Source organism: Xiphophorus hellerii, chromosome 19 (assembly GCF_003331165.1).
Source record: "Xiphophorus hellerii strain 12219 chromosome 19, Xiphophorus_hellerii-4.1, whole genome shotgun sequence".
NCBI lineage: Eukaryota > Metazoa > Chordata > Actinopteri > Cyprinodontiformes > Poeciliidae > Xiphophorus > Xiphophorus hellerii.
The window spans coordinates 1,868,682-1,890,427 of record NC_045690.1 but is presented as its reverse complement, the minus strand read 5'-3'; the positions used below and the strand labels follow the sequence as shown (position 1 = coordinate 1,890,427).

At 47.5% G+C, this 21,746-nt stretch overlaps 1 protein-coding gene across 1 annotated transcript; it reads right to left on the bottom strand.

Annotated features, from left to right (window-relative positions):
• Positions 1 to 8,412: 8,412 nt before the first annotated feature.
• LOC116709205 (uncharacterized) lies at positions 8,413 to 15,140 on the bottom strand. Its single transcript, XM_032547617.1, has 4 exons — positions 14,997 to 15,140; positions 9,081 to 10,355; positions 8,743 to 8,991; positions 8,413 to 8,657 (listed from the first exon to the last, which is right to left on the bottom strand). Exons 1-4 carry the CDS (start codon positions 15,138 to 15,140, stop codon positions 8,466 to 8,468), a joined length of 1,860 nt encoding a protein of 619 aa, XP_032403508.1. The 3' UTR covers positions 8,413 to 8,465.
• Positions 15,141 to 21,746: the final 6,606 nt, after the last annotated feature.

Here is a 21,746-nt window from a genome sequence, read left to right as displayed (position 1 = left end):
ATCCTGGATAGAAACAAAAGTTTCACTTTATTCATCTGCAGATGATGTAGTTTATAGTTTGATAAGCAGTTGGATCCAGTTCATATCCAGAGACGAACAGAACCCAGTCAAGATTGATTCTGAGTTACAGTTTCTGAAATTCAGAATCTGAATTTCTATCATTAATCTGATCTGGTCTGATTTCTATCTTCTGCCAGAACTTCGTGTTTCCACAGAAAAGACGGTAAAAGCTGGAGAAATGACTGAATTACAAAATGTCTAAGAAAAACATCCCATTGACTTCAAACTGATACAAATTAGACATAAAAAAGTTAATACTGCAAACTTAGTCACTCAGTGACCTCAGAGTAATTTTTTTCCTCTTTTCTTGAAGAAATGAACTTTTGTTTTCCAGGTTTGTCTCTGAAGTCAAACTACAGCAGGACGAATTTCCAACTCGATGTTCTGAAACACGTCAGACTGCAGCTGATCTTTCACAAAGGAAGCAGTGAAATTTCAAACAGGAAACAGGAAGTTGGTTTAAAAGTTTCGAAGAGACGTCAGTAAAATCATGAGAAAAAGATTTTTGTTCTGCAGTTTTTAGTTTTACATCACATCTGTTTGGTTTTCCTGTGATGAGCTGGACTGCAGTGGAGGTTAAAGTTTGTGTCATGAAAAGATTTTCAAATCAGTGATGTGACCCGTCAGTGTATGGAAGGCCAAAATGGACAAAATTAAATAATGCATTACGAAATAAATAAATGAACCATTAAATGTCTTATTAAACATGCCATACACATCAATAATTAAATAAATTCATTTTAAAATAAGTTCAATTCTTTCACTCTAAGTACATAAATACTTCCTGTTTTGCTGATGGTCCAGACTGCAGAGAATCGTTCCTGTTTCTTATTTCATTCATTTTTATCTAGATGTGAGATTTGTAAGCAGAGGTAACATTATTTAATCTGTGACTGCTTTCTGTATCACTGATAAGAAAGAGAAAAAACACTCAGGTTGCATGAATTATGGCATAATTAATGTGATCTGGTCTGATTTGATTTATCAAACCTGAGGTGCATAAAACTACAATGGAAAATGTGTTTAGTCAGTTTACATGCTGCGACGGGTTAGGGTTAGGGTTAGGGTAATCTTGGATAGGGTTAGGGTTAGGGTAATCTTGGATATGGTTAGGGTTAGGGTTAGGGTAATCTTGGATATGGTTAGGGTTAGGGTAATCTTGGGTAGGGTTAGCGCAGGTTCGGTCCGCAAATGCGGTTTCCCCGGTTCATAGATGTCCGAAACCAGGATCAATAAGCCCAGAATAATCCCCTGATCACCGCTATGTGACTCCCGTATTCCTGGGATAAAGTTGAATTTTCGGACTTCCAGAGGGGGGTGCCTGAGGCAGGCGATTGAGTCCGCAGCACCTCACTGTCCTCGGGCTCGATGCTCAGGAGGCACCGGTGATTTTTCCACTTCCATAAATTTTTTTTAAAATGCATTTCCCAGGGGAAAGCCGTATATTTCCGGAAAGGCCAGAGTCTGGAGAGTAGCTTGGTGTGGTCGTTTGGCTTCTGCGACGTCCGCAAGAGGAATTAAAAATCATAAACAGTAATTGGTCAAAGCGGTCAAAAATACACTTCCCCGGGCACCAGGAGCTTAAAAAATAGGATCAATAATCCCAGAATAATGCCCTGATCACCGCTATGTGACTCCCGTATTCCTGGGATAAAGTAAAATTTTCGGACCGCTGGCCACACTGTTAGTACACTGTCACAGCTCAATTATAGCTGCCATACCAGAGGCACAGATCCGAAAACCTGCAAAGCATTGCCCCCCCGTTTCGAAATGGCATGTGCCATAGATAGGATTTCGGGACCTTACAGAGAAAAACCCCCCCGGCAGGATTACAGGAGCGAGTTGGAAAAGAGGACTTGGAGCGAAAAATGACTAAGTGTTTTGATCCAGGGCGGTTCTAGGGGGCTTCTGAAGCTCAGATAAGGCCGCATTAAGACACTTTTTCGGCTTTTTCCAGCATTTTAAGCCGTTTTCCCAGATTTTCTCTCCGGTCCTCTGGAACGCCGGGGCGTTAAGGCAGCGGGCTCCGGCCGGTCCGGTGAGTCTCCTGGGTCCATCTGATGGACCCGTGGCCTCTCTGGGTCGGTTGTGAGCTCCGTGGAAGTGACGAAGCACAGTCAAAGGGTAGACCGGGCTCAGGCCGAAAACGGTGCGCTCTGAGCGGCTCTGCAGCTCTCCCAAGCGCCCGTTGGAGGTATGAGCTCCAGGTTTGACCCTAACCCATACAACCAACAGCACCACACACGTGTACACCTGACCGAACAGCACTCGTGGCTCGCCATGGAGGGCCCCCGTCGGCCCCGGCACTCTGTGTGTCGGCGCTTCGACGGACGGTTCCTCCAGCCTTGCGAGCTCGCCTCCAGGCCCAGGCACGGGGCTTTTCGGGGCCGTCCGCCCCGCTCTCAGTCCCAGCCCGCGGTCGTCCTGTCGGTAGCGAGACCGAGACGCCCCGTCTTTCCCAGCGGTTCTACACTGTCAGCCCGCTGCGGGCAGGGCAGGGTGGCGCGCGTCCTCCGCTCGGAGCCCCCAGAGCGCGCCTCCTGACCCCCGAAGCAGCGGTGCCCGCAGAAGGTCATGTGATTTCTCAAACCCTGTCTCTCTCCGTCGCCCTTATAAGTTCTCGGATGTAGGGCAGCGGCGCCAAGCTACATTGCTTCAGGCTCTCCCCCGGACGCAGTTCACTGTTTCGCAGTGGCACTGGGGCGACCCAGACGTAGCCCGCTGTCCACCAGCGGCACTGGGGCAACCTGGACGTGCCAGCTCGGCGCCGCCCGCCCTCCCATTCAGGGAAACGAATAGGGGGATCTACCTGGTTGATCCTGCCAGTAGCATATGCTTGTCTCAAAGATTAAGCCGTGCAAGTCTAAGTACACACGGCCGGTACAGTGAAACTGCGAATGGCTCATTAAATCAGTTATGGTTCCTTTGATCGCTCTTCCGTTACTTGGATAACTGCGGCAATTCTAGAGCTAATACATGCAAGCGAGCGCTGACACGGCCCCCCCTTCTCCTCCTCGGGGTGGGGGGTCCGCCGTGGATGCGTGCATTTATCAGACCCAAAACCCATGCGGGGTGCGGCTCTCCCTCTCTCTCACGGGGGTGGGTGGGGCCCGCCCCGCCCCAGCGCGCTTTGGTGACTCCAGATAACCTGCGGCCGATCGCTGGCCCTCCGTGGCGGCGACGTCTCATTCGAATGTCTGCCCTATCAACTTTCGATGGTACGCTACGTGCCTACCATGGTGACCACGGGTAACGGGGAATCAGGGTTCGATTCCGGAGAGAGGGAGCCTGAGAAATGGCAACCACATCCAAGGAAGGCACCGAGAGCCAGCTCTCGATCCAACGCTTTGTCGGCCGACCTCCGGGGCCTCCCTCCCTCCCCTGCTGGAACTATGCCCTACCAGGGGCATGAGACGCGCTTCGAATCATGGCCTAAGTCCCAGCCCTTTGGTGCGGAGGTGGTGTGTTGGCCGGCACACACGGACAAGCAGTCGGCCTGGCCACCCAGGGCCTCCCCCAGAAACGGGCAGAACCGAGGCACCCTTCCCCCCAACCTGCAGCTGCTTGTCTTTGCCTTACCAGGGGCACGAGCCTCCGGGCTGTGCGTGCTGGTGGGTCCAGTCCGTGTAGGGAGTGCTTAAGTGTGGGTACCCCGGATCAGAGGGAGGGTGAGGTTCCCTGGTTGCCCAGGCTGGCTGTTCAGAAGCCGGCTTTCGGTGCTCCATTTAAGGCTTTGACAGCTGTATTTGACCCCTGCAGGCCTTCCAGCCTGGTTGTGTGCTTCCATCCAGACCTGGAGCTCTGCAGAGGTTAAGTGCAGGTGTTGCAGCCAGCTAGCAGTGCTCAATTTCTGGCTTTGACAGCTGTATTTGACCCCTGCAGGCCTTCCAGCCTGGTTGTGTGCTTCCATCCAGACCTGGAGCTCTGCAGAGGTTAAGTGCAGGTGTTGCAGCCAGCTAGCAGTGCTCAATTTCTGGCTTTGACAGCTGTATTTGACCCCTGCAGGCCTTCCAGCCTGGTTGTGTGCTTCCATCCAGACCTGGAGCTCTGCAGAGGTTAAGTGCAGGTGTTGCAGCCAGCTAGCAGTGCTCAATTTCTGGCTTTGACAGCTGTATTTGACCCCTGCAGGCCTTCCAGCCTGGTTGTGTGCTTCCATCCAGACCTGGAGCTCTGCAGAGGTTAAGTGCAGGTGTTGCAGCCAGCTAGCAGTGCTCAATTTCTGGCTTTGACAGCTGTATTTGACCCCTGCAGGCCTTCCAGCCTGGTTGTGTGCTTCCATCCAGACCTGGAGCTCTGCAGAGGTTAAGTGCAGGTGTTGCAGCCAGCTAGCAGTGCTCCAATTAAGGCTACTTAATAAGCTAAGGGCCCCTGCAGGCCTCCAGGCCTGGTTGTGTGCTGACCTCCAGGCCTGGATGTCTGCAGGGGTCAACTGCAGGTGTTGTAGCCAGCTAGCAGTGCTCCAATTAAGGCTACTTAATAAGCTAAGGGCCCCTGCACAGCTCCAGGCCTGGTTCTGTGCTGACCTCCAGGCCTGGAGCTGTGCAGGGGTCAGTAGCAGTGTTCAGAGCCAGCTTTCAATGCTCCAATTAAGGCTACTTAATAAGCTAAGGGCCCCTGCAGGCCTCCAGGCCTGGTTGTGTGCTGACCTCCAGGCCTGGATGTCTGCAGGGGTCAACTGCAGGTGTTGTAGCCAGCTAGCAGTGCTCCAATTAAGGCTACTTAATAAGCTAAGGGCCCCTGCAGTCCTCCAGGCCTGGTTGTGTGCTGACCTCCAGGCCTGGATGTCTGCAGGGGTCAACTGCAGGTGTTGTAGCCAGCTAGCAGTGCTCCAATTAAGGCTACTTAATAAGCTAAGGGCCCCTGCAGGCCTCCAGGCCTGGTTGTGTGCTGACCTCCAGGCCTGGAGCTCTGCAGGGGTCAACTGCAGGTGTTGTAGCCAGCTAGCAGTGCTCCAATTAAGGCTACTTAATAAGCTAAGGGCCCCTGCACAGCTCCAGGCCTGGTTCTGTGCTGACCTCCAGGCCTGGAGCTGTGCAGGGGTCAGTAGCAGTGTTCAGAGCCAGCTTTCAATGCTCCAATTAAGGCTACTTAATAAGCTAAGGGCCCCTGCAGTCCTCCAGGCCTGGTTGTGTGCTGACCTCCAGGCCTGGAGCTGTGCAGGGGTCAGTAGCAGGTGTTGTAGCCAGCTTTCAATGCTCACATTAAGGCTGCTTAATAAGCTAAGGGCCCCTGCAGTCCTCCAGGCCTGGTTCTGTGCTGACCTCCAGGCCTGGAGCTGTGCAGGGGTCAGTAGCAGGTGTTGTAGCCAGCTTTCAATGCTCCAATTAAGGCTACTTAATAAGCTAAGGGCCCCTGCAGTCCTCCAGGCCTGGTTGTGTGCTGACCTCCAGGCCTGGAGCTGTGCAGGGGTCAACTGCAGGTGTTGTAGCCAGCTTTCAATGCTCCAATTAAGGCTACTTAATAAGCTAAGGGCCCCTGCAGGCCTCCAGGCCTGGTTGTGTGCTGACCTCCAGGCCTGGATGTCTGCAGGGGTCAACTGCAGGTGTTGTAGCCAGCTAGCAGTGCTCCAATTAAGGCTACTTAATAAGCTAAGGGCCCCTGCACAGCTCCAGGCCTGGTTCTGTGCTGACCTCCAGGCCTGGAGCTGTGCAGGGGTCAGTAGCAGGTGTTGTAGCCAGCTTTCAATGCTCACATTAAGGCTGCTTAATAAGCTAAGGGCCCCTGCAGTCCTCCAGGCCTGGTTGTGTGCTGACCTCCAGGCCTGGAGCTGTGCAGGGGTCAGTAGCAGGTGTTGTAGCCAGCTTTCAATGCTCACATTAAGGCTGCTTAATAAGCTAAGGGCCCCTGCAGTCCTCCAGGCCTGGTTCTGTGCTGACCTCCAGGCCTGGAGCTGTGCAGGGGTCAGTAGCAGTGTTCAGAGCCAGCTTTCAATGCTCCAATTAAGGCTACTTAATAAGCTAAGGGCCCCTGCAGTCCTCCAGGCCTGGTTGTGTGCTGACCTCCAGGCCTGGAGCTGTGCAGGGGTCAACTGCAGGTGTTGTAGCCAGCTTTCAATGCTCCAATTAAGGCTACTTAATAAGCTAAGGGCCCCTGCAGTCCTCCAGGCCTGGTTGTGTGCTGACCTCCAGGCCTGGAGCTGTGCAGGGGTCAGTAGCAGTGTTCAGAGCCAGCTTTCAATGCTCCAATTAAGGCTACTTAATAAGCTAAGGGCCCCTGCAGTCCTCCAGGCCTGGTTGTGTGCTGACCTCCAGGCCTGGAGCTGTGCAGGGGTCAACTGCAGGTGTTGTAGCCAGCTTTCAATGCTCCAATTAAGGCTACTTAATAAGCTAAGGGCCCCTGCAGTCCTCCAGGCCTGGTTGTGTGCTGACCTCCAGGCCTGGAGCTGTGCAGGGGTCAACTGCAGGTGTTGTAGCCAGCTTTCAATGCTCCAATTAAGGCTACTTAATAAGCTAAGGGCCCCTGCAGTCCTCCAGGCCTGGTTGTGTGCTGACCTCCAGGCCTGGAGCTGTGCAGGGGTCAACTGCAGGTGTTGTAGCCAGCTTTCAATGCTCACATTAAGGCTGCTTAATAAGCTAAGGGCCCCTGCAGTCCTCCAGGCCTGGTTGTGTGCTGACCTCCAGGCCTGGAGCTGTGCAGGGGTCAGTAGCAGGTGTTGTAGCCAGCTTTCAATGCTCACATTAAGGCTGCTTAATAAGCTAAGGGCCCCTGCAGTCCTCCAGGCCTGGTTCTGTGCTGACCTCCAGGCCTGGAGCTGTGCAGGGGTCAACTGCAGGTGTTGTAGCCAGCTTTCAATGCTCCAATTAAGGCTACTTAATAAGCTAAGGGCCCCTGCAGTCCTCCAGGCCTGGTTGTGTGCTGACCTCCAGGCCTGGAGCTGTGCAGGGGTCAACTGCAGGTGTTGTAGCCAGCTTTCAATGCTCCAATTAAGGCTACTTAATAAGCTAAGGGCCCCTGCAGTCCTCCAGGCCTGGTTCTGTGCTGACCTCCAGGCCTGGAGCTGTGCAGGGGTCAGTAGCAGTGTTCAGAGCCAGCTTTCAATGCTCCAATTAAGGCTACTTAATAAGCTAAGGGCCCCTGCAGTCCTCCAGGCCTGGTTGTGTGCTGACCTCCAGGCCTGGAGCTGTGCAGGGGTCAACTGCAGGTGTTGTAGCCAGCTTTCAATGCTCCAATTAAGGCTACTTAATAAGCTAAGGGCCCCTGCAGTCCTCCAGGCCTGGTTGTGTGCTGACCTCCAGGCCTGGAGCTGTGCAGGGGTCAACTGCAGGTGTTGTAGCCAGCTTTCAATGCTCCAATTAAGGCTACTTAATAAGCTAAGGGCCCCTGCAGTCCTCCAGGCCTGGTTCTGTGCTGACCTCCAGGCCTGGAGCTGTGCAGGGGTCAGTAGCAGTGTTCAGAGCCAGCTTTCAATGCTCCAATTAAGGCTACTTAATAAGCTAAGGGCCCCTGCAGTCCTCCAGGCCTGGTTGTGTGCTGACCTCCAGGCCTGGAGCTGTGCAGGGGTCAACTGCAGGTGTTGTAGCCAGCTTTCAATGCTCCAATTAAGGCTACTTAATAAGCTAAGGGCCCCTGCAGTCCTCCAGGCCTGGTTGTGTGCTGACCTCCAGGCCTGGAGCTGTGCAGGGGTCAACTGCAGGTGTTGTAGCCAGCTTTCAATGCTCCAATTAAGGCTACTTAATAAGCTAAGGGCCCCTGCAGTCCTCCAGGCCTGGTTGTGTGCTGACCTCCAGGCCTGGAGCTGTGCAGGGGTCAACTGCAGGTGTTATAGCCAGCTTTCAATGCTCCAATTAAGGCTACTTAATAAGCTAAGGGCCCCTGCAGGCCTCCAGGCCTGGTTGTGTGCTGACCTCCAGGCCTGGATGTCTGCAGGGGTCAACTGCAGGTGTTGTAGCCAGCTAGCAGTGCTCCAATTAAGGCTACTTAATAAGCTAAGGGCCCCTGCAGGCCTCCAGGCCTGGTTGTGTGCTGACCTCCAGGCCTGGATGTCTGCAGGGGTCAACTGCAGGTGTTGTAGCCAGCTAGCAGTGCTCCAATTAAGGCTACTTAATAAGCTAAGGGCCCCTGCAGGCCTCCAGGCCTGGTTGTGTGCTGACCTCCAGGCCTGGAGCTCTGCAGGGGTCAACTGCAGGTGTTGTAGCCAGCTAGCAGTGCTCCAATTAAGGCTACTTAATAAGCTAAGGGCCCCTGCACAGCTCCAGGCCTGGTTCTGTGCTGACCTCCAGGCCTGGAGCTGTGCAGGGGTCAGTAGCAGTGTTCAGAGCCAGCTTTCAATGCTCCAATTAAGGCTACTTAATAAGCTAAGGGCCCCTGCAGTCCTCCAGGCCACTTTAAATAAAATATTATCCAGGACACAAGTGCATCTACCATGGGTAATGTTTTTTATTAAATAAGCTTTTTCTTCACCCTCACTAGTCACGGAGGGTGACCTCGACACTTGGGGAGGGGGAGGCTGGCTGTGTGGCCTCTTCAAACTTCTTCCGGAGGTCATCCAGCTGCTTTTCATCCAGGTTGAGGGCGTAGAACCTGTCAGCAGTGGCTGTGTCGTGACACATCAGCCTGGACATCTTGCTCCGGACATCCATTGGCTGCGTGTTTCTTGCCTGTGGATAGAGGGATGTGACAGGCTTCCGATTAGCTGGTGCTGGCTCTAGGGCAGCGCTGGCTGGCTCTGTGGATCCTACTTACCAGTGTAGCAACAGAGGTGCGGATGTCAGTCATGGTTGGTCTCCCCGCGAGCCCCATCTCCTTCCAGGCTCTCTGTGCGCTGTGCACAAGCTTCTTCACTGGTCCATTCCCGGGTGTGAAGAACACCAGGTCACAGGATGGACCCAGGCCGGCCCTAACCGCGATCCACCGAGTGAGCCACTGGAACTCGTCCGACTTCAAGTAGAGCTGTGCGACCCCGAAGCTCCGGTTGGTCTTGTGGTTCTCCACCTGTGGAAAAAGGATGGTGAGATGTCATGGATGAATTATGCTTTTTTGGGGGGGTTTGTGGTGCTTGGAGGTTCAGCCCCCATACTCACGTTAATCACAAACCCAGGAGAGGTGCTCGAAGCTCTGGATCTGGCTTCCTGGACTTCGGCGGTAGTCAGGTTGCAGATGACGCCGGGCCTGTGTCCATAGATGGCGGTCACATACAGCGCAAAGTAACCATAGAAACGGTGTCGGAGCTCCACCGCGGATGGCTCCGCTTCGAGCCGCTCCAGCAGCCTTGGGATTTGCAGCGCAGCCCCGGTCCTACACCTGCGAAGAAGATCCGCTGTCACCATCCGCTGCTCCTTGGCTGCTTTGACGCGGATCTGGCGCAGCACAATGCCGGTTGCAATCTGCGATGAGGCAGCCTTCACCGCCCTGGTCGCGCGCACGATCTGCGCCCTGGAAAGCGTGCTGTCCGGCGGCGGCGTTTCAGCAAAGTAGGCCAGGAACTGGCTCACGTTCACCAAGTACACCTTGATGGTTGTCACGGCTTTGCCCTGCCCTTGCAGGTACGCCGGCCAGGCCATGACCCTCCGCACATTATCCACAAACTGCCAGGTGCGCAGCTCGGACTTGCCCTCGCTGAGGTGGCTCAAGAACGCCCTGAGCCGCTTCATCTTGGAGCCGCAGTTCTCCAAGTGCTTGGCTCTTGGCAGGGCACCGACCAGGTGCACATGAAACTCTTCCAGGTAGCTGCAGACGCATGGGGGGAAAATGGATGGTGGCGGGTTAAAAGATCCTCTTTTACCCACCCTGCAGGGACGTGCAGCAGCATGGGCCTCTCCCTCCTCCTCCTCCTCCTCCTCCTCCTCCTCCTCGCTTGGCGGAGGGCTGCGCTGCGGGCTGGATGTCTCCAGGGTGGCCTGTGCGTCCCGGCTTTGCGGAGGGCTGCGCTGCGGGCTGGATCTCTCCACGGTGGCGCTCTGTGCGTCCGGGCTTTGCGGAGGGCTGCGCTGCCGGCTGGATCTCTCCACGGTGGCGCTCTGTGCGTCCGGGCTTTGCGGAGGGCTGCGCTGCGGGCTGGATGTCTCCACGGTGGCGGGCTGACCGTGGTCCAGGTCCAGAGTGGTTGCGAGCGGCGGCTGTGGTTCGGACCTCCGCAGTTCGGCCATTAACTGGAGCGTCCTGCTACGCTGAAGCCGTCTCAGGTGCTCCTTCCAGTCTTGCAGCTCGGCATGGACCTCCTTCAAGTGCCTGTCCACTCTGTTTCCCGTGTAGTTGCAGCGTTTCACCGGACAAACCATGCCTTTTACACTCACCCTTCCACACGCCAAAGCCAGTAGAAGCCGCCGCTCTGTGCGGTTTGTCACGTTGTGTCGAAGCTGCAGGTGCAGAAGCAGTTTCCCCGAATTGTGCATGCATACAGGGCAGAAGCTCTTCCCCTTCGTCCGTGTCATCTCTCCTCTGTGTGTGCAGAAAGCAACTGAGCTGCAGCCTGCGGCTTCAGCACATGGAAAAGGCAGGCGTCTGGCAGGTGACCTGAATGAGCCCCAATTATCCGCTGTGCGCCGCCCCTATTCTCCGCTGCCTGCCCGAATTCTCCGCTGAATAAACCTGATAATCCGCTCCATAAACCCGATCCTCCGTTGCAAGCTACCCTTTAATCCGATTTTTGGCCGGAAAATCCATATTTCCACCGCAAAGTCCCCGATCTAAGTAGGGTTAGGGTTAGGGTTAGGGTAATCTTGGATAGGGTTAGGGTTAGGGTAAAAACTGCGTTAGGATGATGTCAGAGGATTCAGGCTTTACTGCAGCTGCTGATGAAGATAATCAAACCTCAAATCCTGCGATGCTAAATATAGATATGAAAATCAGCTGTGCATTGATGCTTGTTTTGTACTTTCATGCACAAAACTGGAGCTCAGATTTTAAATGTTGAACCTCGGTTCAGTTAGATATACATAAAAGGAAGTTAGATATACATAAAAGGAATCGAACCAGCAAACAACCCGGATGTCAGGTTATCTAGAGAAATAAATTCAGTGTTTCTGTTCTGATAACAAATTAAAACGTTTCATTGTTTCACTTTCCTGCTTCATGTTAGGATCTGTTCTGTTTCCTGATGACGCTGATGATGAAGGTTCATCATCATCATCAAGCATCTGGGGAAAGGAGGACACCTAGTGTCCACAGCAGGTATAACAACACTGCAGTGATCAGATGTTTTCAATGCTTCATATCAGCTTCATGGCCAAAACCTGACTGCTGCTGATCCATTTCTGTCTGCAGGGCCCCTCTCTGTGGGGGGGCCACAGAGAGGGGCCCCTCTCTGTGGAATCAGAAGGTTTTTTAGTTCAGTCGAATGTCTGTAAAATATTTATATCTGTGTAAGATGTACATTTTTGCATTTCTTCCTGCAGCAGAAGTCCTTCTTACTGCAGAATTCCCAGCATAAATGTGAGTAGAGTGATAATAATGAGCCATGAGCCAAAAACCAACCCTGGTTTATTCTGCTTCTTTTTATAAATATATTTATTTTTCAGGGAGAATCAAAAACTGAACATAAACAGAAAGGTGAGGGAGGCCTGGAACACATTTAGCTGTTTATTCTGGTTTTAACATGTTTACATGATTCCTTTGTAAAATCAGATAATTGTTTAATTTTATTAGCAAAAATATCAAATTTCCATGAAAAGTCAATATTTGCAGAGTTGATTCTCCTTCTTTTCTGGAACCTTGTGTGGTTCTGGACCGATTCCTGCCTGATGGTGAGCCGCTCTTCTGTTTGGAGTTTAGAGTTGATCTGTTAAATGGAGGAAATGCTAAATAATGTATGAATGAAGTTAAAGATCCACTCGTCAGAGCAGCTTTGGCTTCCTCCTGAAGTGTCCTTGAGTAGCGGTGCTGATCCCACTTGTTGGCTGATGCTGCACTCTAACCAGAGGCAAAAACACACTTTCATCTTCATCACAAATTAAAGTACATCACTTCAAATGAGTCCTGATGCAGCTGCATACTAATGTGCAGGAGGGACGTGCCAGAACTGTGAAGGTCTGTTTTGTTTTCAGAGCGCAGTGATGGCGCTTCTGGCTCGGCTCTCATGTTGACACCTTAATGATGCTTCACACGTCTCTGGGAAAGTAAGCGGGAGACACATGTGTGTCTGGGGAGACAAAAGGAAAGTTGACTGCAGCAAAGCTCAAGTCAGGAAATTCTAGAGACGTTCCTGGTAAGAAAGAGAAAACCTTTCCAGGTCGGCCTGCTGCTCAGCGGCGGCTTGCCAGACTCACCTCACAGCACTGACTGCTTGGAGATGTGTTGCTTCTTCCTCTGAATGCTCATCAGGTTCAAGGCTTTCATCACACACTCACACACACACACAGCACCACCTCTGGCATCACAATGCATCCAGTTCGGCATCCAGAGACGCTGAACTGGATGCAAAACAAACCCAGTTTACATAAAATCAAACGCAGAGCATAAAAATACCGAGATATGATTAATGTATCCAGCTGAATATCAGTCACCAGCATCAAACCAAAACTCTGCAGGATTTCTGCAAATCACCTGCAGCCTGTGGTTTGTTGCAGAATTGCTAACAACCAGCAGGTGGCAGTAGAGCTCCATGACGCCGCGGCCTCGTTGGTTTAAACTTCTGCTAAAATCTGGATTAACAGCAGAGACCAGAATAACTGTTAAAGTGATTTTCAGCCTTTTTAGCTGTAATGAGATAAAAACCATTTCTATAACCGGATGGCGTCGGTGTTCACACCGCTAAGCTAATACCTGAACACTTCTGCAATCAGGCTATCAGAGAGATTTATGTTTTATATTTTACAGGATAAATATCACATTAAAGATGGAAAAAGTTTTAAATGATCATTATAACCTCAGTTTTTTAGTTTTAACAGGATTTTTTACACATTAATATCTCCTCTAACTTAACAAAAAAATAGTTTAGCTCTCATTTTAACTAGAATATGAATGTAATCTGTCACAGTTTATGCTGCGTCTTCCACTGCTTCACTGTACATCAGCTGTAAATATGCTCATATTTCATGCAGTTATAATTGTTAAAGCTGTTTGAAGGTGTAACAAGCGTGAGGCAGGATGCAAGAGCAGATCAATACGCAGCATGAATAAATGATGATGACATGATAAAATATGTAGGTTTGCAGGGACATGGACAACGTATGTTTCAGGTTCCCTGAACAGACTGTGGAAAAAAGCAAAGACAGATCAACAGCAGGGTCAGAGGCATGCTGGGAAAAAGAGAAAAAATCATCTTTTCTTAGGAGTTTTTATACTGACAAAATAAAAACTGTAAACTTGTAAGCATGTCCGCCCACACCTTTGATTAGTTTTAATTAAAGTGTCATTAATTGTAACGATCATACCGGACCAATCTATTGATGAATCAATGCCTGGAAACATAATTAGGATAATTGATACCAAAAAGCTGGAGGAGGATGAAATCTTCCCAGATTGTTCTGTAATTAGTGAGAAGAGAACAGATTCTGAAAACCTCTGGCAGATCAGAGGCTCCTTTGTGCCAGATCACATTAACTCATGTCATTTAGAAAAGACGTCTGAAAAACAGAAGGTTGATCCTGTTGATCGCAGCTCAACTCTTCCTCTACCTGTGAGATTTAATATCAGCTGATTCAGATTCCTGATGCAGAGCGGAGAACCGACCGCAGCTTTACCTCCCAGCAACAAATCCCAGCCAGTGATGGAGTTCTGTTCCAGGTCCAGTTTCCTCCCACGGTTCACAAACATTTATATTAGGTCATGAAAGGTCATGAAAGGTCAGGTCACCCTAAACTGTGATCATATATGTGAATTCTGTTGTTTTGGTTCTTACTGCGTCGTTGATCTGGTTTCCACAGACCAGCCCTGTCCTCCACTGGTTCCATAACTGGTCCTACTGGTTTCCTGGAGCTGCTGTTCACGGCAGGCAGTGAAAGTTGCCTCTGAGTGACGTCTCCTCCTCTGTGCCTCCAGAGGAGGAGGTGGATTATCTGTGTGTTTCTCTATAATGATAGAAGATACAGACGGTTCTTCTACGGTTGTGAGAAACACAGATTTTGTCACAAATACCTGAAAATGAGCTGAGGCCATTCATCTGGTCAACGTTCCTCCTGGTTGTTTTCCTGGAACGTCCCACCAGGAACAGGAAGGGAAGAGAAGAATCAAGGTCCTGCAACGGTCTAGTCAAAGTTCACACATCCTGCTGTTGGAAATGTTGTGCTGGGACCTTCAGAGAAAGAAGTGCAGGTTGTGTTTGTGCTCAGCGGTAGGGCAGGTCTCAGGTTCGATTCCCTGCCTCTCTGCTCGTCTTATAAAGACCTCAGAGCCAGAAAGAAGAACGTAAAGAAAAGATTTTTAATTGGTTGAAATTCCTACATTATGATGTGAGAGTTTGACAGAAAACATGAGCTGAGCGTCTTCGTCCTAATCAAAGGGTTACTCACTTCTTTTCTCTTTGTTTCCATCATTTTAAATAATTTAGGGCAGAAAATCAGTTGTATTTTTCTGCACTTCAGTATTAGTAAAACCTGACAAACAGTGAATACGTTTTTATTTCGTTCTTCCTAAAGCTGACTGCTTCTGAGAGGAATGGGTCTATTTGATGCTGGTGCTTTGCAGCCATGATATCCTGCATGTTGTAATAGATTTGCAGGAATAAATTGTGCTGCAGTGGGCAGAGCAAACACTGCGCTCCCAGGTATGCATGCTGTATATCGCAGGCTGACAGAATGAAAGACTCGTTTCCTGGGGAGGGCTGAATTATTACTTCAGTCAATACGACACGGAGCCGGAGATGCGTTACTGTCTCTGTGTTTGTGCTCTGAAGGAGAAATTTCTCTGGATGTTGTTGATCTATAAAGCAGGTAGAGAAAAGCAAAGCAGAGCTAAATCATTCAGAAAAACATGGATCCACCTCTGCTGAATCTAAAGCTGTCCAACCAGACAGGTCATGTTTTATTATGGAGGATTTGACCTGGTAATGTGTTTCTCACCCAGTCCAGCTCCCACTCCAGCTCCCACTCCAGCTCCCAGTCCAGCTCCCAGTACAGGTCTCTGTTGTCCCAGTGCAGGAACAGGGTCCTGAGGATCAGGATGGTCCAGAACATGTTCTGGTCCCCAGAGGGAACAGATTCCATGAGATGCTCCATTAAACATTCAGGTTCTCTTTGTATTGAGATGCTGGAAGTTTCCTAAAGACAGAAACCAGCTGGAATCTCAGCGCCTCAGATCCGGCAAATATCCGTCTCTGGGTTTCTCCGGACCTTAGAGACCAGAACCAACACTTTGAGGGCTTCAGAGCAACAACTTAATCAAACAAATCAACGAACCAATCGTCCGATTCCAGAAGGGACCGCATGACAAAAAGCATGCCTCAGAAAACGGACTGCACTGACGAATGCTGCCAGTGAGTCCATCTGTGTTAAGTGCATTACCCGCAAGAAGTCATTTGCAAAATTGCTTTAAGCACTCAGTGAAGCATAGCATAGCTGAAGTGATAGGATTGAGAATCCATGAGGGAATTGAGTTTCCAGCAGCTGAAGGATGTGTTAAAGAGATGAAGTCTGTCTGAGGATGGAAACACCGGCTGAGGAAGAGGATCGCATCGACGCCATCATGTTCTGATGAATGTGATTCATCTCAGCTGAAGGGTTGATAGAAGTCTGAAGTGAACCATGACTGTTCAGTTCAAGTCTGTTTGTTTCACAACATGTTGTCATCCTGAGCATGCATGCAGCGACAGTGGGAAGAAAAGCTCCCCTTTAACTGGAAGGAAGGGTTATGTTAGGGCATGGAGCTCAGTTCGCATCTTTTTCTTAAATCCAAGATTTCTTTACGTTTGTTCTTAGTACTAATTCAATAAAATACAGTCAGACCTCTTTGTGAATGATTTATGACACACATTAGCTGCGTAGCCGTAGCTGGGTGATGGCGACGTTACCTGCAGAAACGTAGCCTCAGGTTTGGACTCAGATGCGTTTGGACTCTGAATTTGTCATTTATTCAGAAATGTATCAAAAATCTATGAATGAGAATGTTGCATAAAAGAGAACAACATTACATCTACCTGAGTTATTGTTTTAAATTCTGATAGATAAATAGTTCTGTTGTTTTCCTGATGCAGCTAAAATCTGTATTTACTTCATTCAGAAATCACAATCAAGTCCTTTAGAAAACAGAGAAATGTTTAGAGGAGGCGAAGTCCTGCTGGAACGTTTCATCCTGCCTCACTGGGAGAAAAACATCCCAAATCCCATTTTTAGACGGATTAGAACATGTTGGACCCAAATTAGCAGTGTGGTCTCTGAACTCATTAGAAACGGCTCTTTGAAACCAAAAAGGAAGTTATTCATGATTCATGATTCAGACAGAAAAAAACATCCTATTGTCTGAGCTAAACTCATCCTGGACTTTCTAATCTGAGTGCTGAGCTCAGCGGCGGCGGCTTCAAAATGTCGACACGGACAGATGGACGCATCGGCTGGCACAGAAACAGAATCTTCCTCTAATTAAATTTGTGGGAACAAAGTGTTTCTGGTCTCAGAACAAACTCAACAAGGAAACATCGGCTGCAGCCCCATTTCTTTAGCCTCCGGGGAAGAGCTGATATCTGCCAGATTACAAACAACAAACCTTCATTCTGCTCTGGTTTCTCTCTGACCCAGCAGACCAATCAGACATGAAAAACATCTACAGCGGAAACATCGAGCAGACATTCACACACTGGAAACAAACGAGGCAAATCTGTGGTTTTATGAAACACTTTGGATGAAACATCTGACCAGCTTGTTTCTGCCTGACTGAAATGACGGAAACAGAAGAGTTTATACCGTCAGTGTTAACAGCCTGTCATGATTTCATTCTTATTCATAATGACGCCTCTTCTTATGTTTATACTACATAATATTTTTATTCCAAAGCGTGTTAGCAGCAGTACCTGAAGATTCAGCCGCTTCGTTTGGAGCAGCTGCTGCTTCATCTGCAGGAATCATCTGGACTCTGGATTCCTGTTCCTCTTGATCGATAAGCAGCTGGAAAAAAATCTGTTACTTTATATTAAGCATTATTAGAGCAATAAAAGAGGAGAAAACATCACTCTCACTTCTGTGAGTGAATCTTCTGATGCGGACGTGTTCAGGAAGGAAACTTCTCATGCAAAGAAGAAAAAATCCAGCAAGGAAAATGAAATATGGATTGTTTCTCATAATTTAGCATCTGCTGTTGTTGAAGAGGAAAATCTTGTGACTTTATATTTAAAATGACATTTCTTCATCCTCCATCATAGCTGCTCAATGAATCAGTAAAATAATTTGATGCTAACTGCTAACACCTCGGCTGGAGGAAGGTTTCTAACTCTACTGGGTATTTTACAAAAAATTTATTTATTTTAACTTTTCCTGAGTGTCTTTTTATTTCTGTCTTGTGTTCAGTTCTAAACCTCCAACTCTTTAAATATCAATTTGATCCAGGAACATCTAACATTCAGCTGGTTGAAATCTGGACTCTAAGCTAAAGTTCTGTGAGATTCTGTAAATAACTGATCCTGATTTTGCCTTCAGTTCAGCTTAGATCTGACAACAGTTTCTGTTTCCACTGACACGACATGCTGCTGTATTTTATAACAATCATTCCTTTGCACCAGATCAGTCCATCTGAGCGGACGGAGGAAAAGGAACGACAGATCAGCAGGAACTCGAGGCGGAACAGGAGCGACGATTTGATGAGGTAAATGTGGTAAAAAAGGACAAATATCAGTTAATCCATGATATCAAATATGGGATTGATCTTCATGATCTATAGGAACCATATGGCGTGTGTGTGTGTGTGTGTGTGTGTAAATTTATTAGTTTTAATACAAAATAATACAGCTGGACGTCTGATGATCCTCACCAGCTCACAGATCATCAGTTTGATCTGAAGGAAAACATCAGAGTTTAAAAAATCAGCTGGTTTTATAGTTCTCCAGATTTGCAGCTGTAATGTAATTAAAATGTCTTTTATTACCTGCAGAACAACAATTAACTCCTGAGCTGAACGAATCAGTTCCACTGTTTGAGAAGAAACAACTCAATACAATTAGCAGCACATTTCATTTCCTAATGCAGCTAATCTCACAGGTAATTAATTGCAATTACACATCCTCCATTGTATAATTAGACTGAGTGTGTTATGTTGAACATGTGAAAAAAACAAAGCTGGCTTTATGCTTCAGCTGCTAATGAGAGCAATAAATGGCCCGTTAGGACCAAAAGGGGAAAAACACTCCAGACCTGGAAAAAATGGGATTTTTTAAAGACATAAAGACTCCATGAAACATTAAAAGCCACAATTACACAGACTTTCTGTTTTTGGCGGTGGAAAAGTGAAAGGCCACTCTAAGAGAGAAAGTTGAGAAGAAATGGCTCTCACAATCAGAAGCAGCTCTTACTGAACAAAAAGCTTTTCTGCTGCTCCAGCTCCAGCTGAAGGAGACGATTTTAAATCAAGATCCAGGCCACTTCAGGGCTTTTTTCATTCTGTAGAAATGTTTTTCTGCGGCTCAGATAGAGGACTGATAGCCGACTAAACAAACCGCCTCATCCAGGAGGAGTTGGAGTTGTGAGTCGGGCCTGGATCCTTCATAAAGACTCAAAAAGAAAGAAATGTAAACCTTCAAAAAGTTCTTTTTTCTGCCTGAAAGACGTCAGTCTGGTTCAGCCTGTCAGCACAGCAGCATCTCGTCTCCAGGAGTTTACGTTTGTCTTCCTGCCACAGAATTAAACCTTTCATTTATGAGCGTCAGACTGGCAGGACGCCTCACTGTAAGCTCTGGCGTCGTCCGTCCTGCAGGCTGTAACCACGGAGACGACGAACCAGGATGTTCTGACGGCTGTTCAGAACCAAATGAGAACGGGCATTTAGTCTGAACTAAATCTGTAAGTTTCCATTCAAGCGTTTCTTGACAGCATCGTTCCCAGGATGTGAAAAGTTCAAACCCGTCTAATTTCAGGTTTATTCTGATCTCCTGTTGATCAGTTCTTCTAAAGTTTATCTGGTTCGTTTCTGACGAGGCGTTAACAGCTTTTCAAACCTGAGATGAAGCTGAGAAATAAATCATTATTTTGTTTAGTTTGATTTAATCCAAACCGTACACTGCAAAAACACAAAATCTTACTGAGTATTTTTGTCTAGTTTTTAGTGCAAATAACTTTTTACACTTGAAATAAGACAAAACTAACTTACAAGTTACTTTAAAGCAAAATATAGGAGCTTGTTTGTAGTAAATAATCTGTAAGTATTGATGTAAAAAGTTCCACTGCAGATTATCTCACCATGGGAAAATGTCTTGGTATGAAGGAAATAATCAGCATTAATATCCATGTTCAACACACACATGCAAAAAGGAGGAAATATTTTTAAAAGTCAGATAAATTTGAGTGAAACATGGAGGAACAAAGAGAAAGCAGCAGCAGAAATGACGTCTAACAACAAAACATCCGTCAGGTGAAGAGCAGCATGACGCCTGGAAATATATTTTCCTCCAGCTAAAACGAGAAGCGGCGCTTCATCAATATCCCATCATCCTCTCCTCTCCTCTCCTCTCCTCTCCTCTCCTCTCCTCTCCTCTCCTCTCCTCTCCTCTCCGACCCGACCCGACCCGACCCGACCCAACCTGATCCCATCCGATCCGATCCGATCCGATCGTCTGAACAGGATCAGAGTTTTATAAATGAAACTGAGGGAATGTGGGAGTAAACCACGTCTCTGTTCATTAGCATTTCTTTTCCAATAACCTCATTTATCATGTATTTAATAATTGAATTTCATATTTAAGAGATTCAGCCGCTCTCAGCCTCAGGTGCTGCTGCGCCTGGAAACCCTCAGAAAGTTCGGCTTATTAATGATTTCTAATTAAAACATTACAAACGGCGCTCTGCTCCGGTGAGAGATAAAAACACAGTAGATTCCTTCGTTTTAATCATGACCTTCCAGTAAAACCTTTTGACTTGACCTGGTTCAAGGTGATGATGTCAGCAGGACGCCGGCGCTGGGAGACCGATGAGACGCAGAAACAGCTTTGGGTCAAAACGTTTCTGATTGTTCTGGTCAGATTCTCCTGCTGGTTTCACAGAACATCGGATCATCTTAAGGGACCAGAGACAAGCAGGTCCAGTTCAGGTTTTTCTTTCTAAATGATTTATAAAGACAATAGTTCAGAACTGCTGAGTCCCACAGTAACATGTCTAAACTTACAGCAGCAACAGTCATTTTTATAATTCAATTGCTGTTTCTTTATTCTTTTTATTTTAATTTATTTTATTCAAAGTGAGGCAACAGATAATATTTGCTATATTATCATTAATTGGCATATTATTAGCAGTTGTCTAAGACCTCCTGGTTGGGTCACATTTTGATTTTTTCTTAAATATTTTATGATATTTTCTCAGTTTTTTGCTGTAACGTTTTTGCTTCAGACTCCCAGGTCATTTCTGAAAATGTTTTATAGTTTTATGTTTGATTCTTTATCACCTGCTTTTCTCCATTTCAGTTCTCCTGAAACTTTTCAGTCCAGGTTGTGAAAAGTGTTAAACATGGTGAGAATAAATGGAGCATATTGATAAAACTGAGCTTCACTTTGCAGATAATAAACCATTCTGATGCTGCTTGAAGAAAACCCTGAGATGCAGCAATTAGCCTGCATTAGCGATGCAGCTCATCATCACGTTGAATAATAACTCTTTATGAGGCTTATTGATTTGTTCCAGCTAAGAACATAATCAGGTTTTACCACTTCCTGAAGTGATCTTCTTATCTTTTCATGCGAAAAGAAGAATCAGAAAAATTGAAATCTATTATGCGATGACTATTTCCATCCTGGTTCTGCTGTGCTGAGCACAAAGTAAGTCTGTCATTTAATCAAACCCATCATTTTCTCATTACTCTTCAGTCTGAAACAGGACCGATGTGGGGCTGCAGCACGAGGACGGCGCTCTCACCAACATATTCATTAGTGCAGTTCAGCCTCGTTGACCTGCAGAACCCTCACATCTCTCATCATACATCTTCTCTTTAATGTTTCCTTTATGAATCAACTTTCCCCATAACTTCAGCATAAACATGATACTGACAGCAATATTTTTCTACTCCTATATTGTTATTAGATCTGTGGACTGAAATATAGTTTTATGAAAATCATGAGAATATTTACCCTTCAGGCATTTCTGTTTAATCATCAGTCATGTAAATTTAAATAATTAGACTTTTCTGAAAGTCATAATGAAAGGATTTGTCTGATCTTTGTTTAGTTTTATATTTATTTGTAATCCAGGCTCAGTTCTCACTGATGGATTTATTTTACCGGAGGTAGGAAGACAGGAAGACTGAAGGTTCAAGCACATCTACTTCAGAGCAGCTAGCTGCTAATTAGCTCCATGGAGGGACTCAGGTGGAGCGCTCACATCTTCACCTGCAGCCACTGAGAAGAGCCCAAGTGAAACTGCAGGATTTGCTTTTAGCAGATTTTTTCCTTCCTCTAAAGATCCGAGCCGTTTCTGCTTCCCTCACTAGAAACACAACATTCTCCACACACTGAGACTCACAGGCTTCCATAGAAATATGATCACTAAAAATATTCTCTGGTTGGTTTATGAACAAAGCTGGACCTCTGAGGAAGAGTACAACTGAAAAGACTGATAGTTATTCATTTATCTAAAATGTAAAAGAATATTGTGGCTTTGGAGGCTCAACGTGCGGGATGAAAGTAA

Coding starts and splice junctions, on each gene's coding strand:
- LOC116709205 (XM_032547617.1), bottom strand. CDS start 15,140: ATGGAATCTGTTCCCTCTGGGGACCAGAACATGTTCTGGACCATCCTG. Junction 10,356..14,996: donor TGGAGTGGGAGCTGGACTGG/GTGAGAAACACA, acceptor CTGCACCTGCAG/CTTCGACACAACGTGACAAA. Junction 8,992..9,080: donor CTCCTGGGTTTGTGATTAAC/GTGAGTATGGGG, acceptor CTTTTTCCACAG/GTGGAGAACCACAAGACCAA.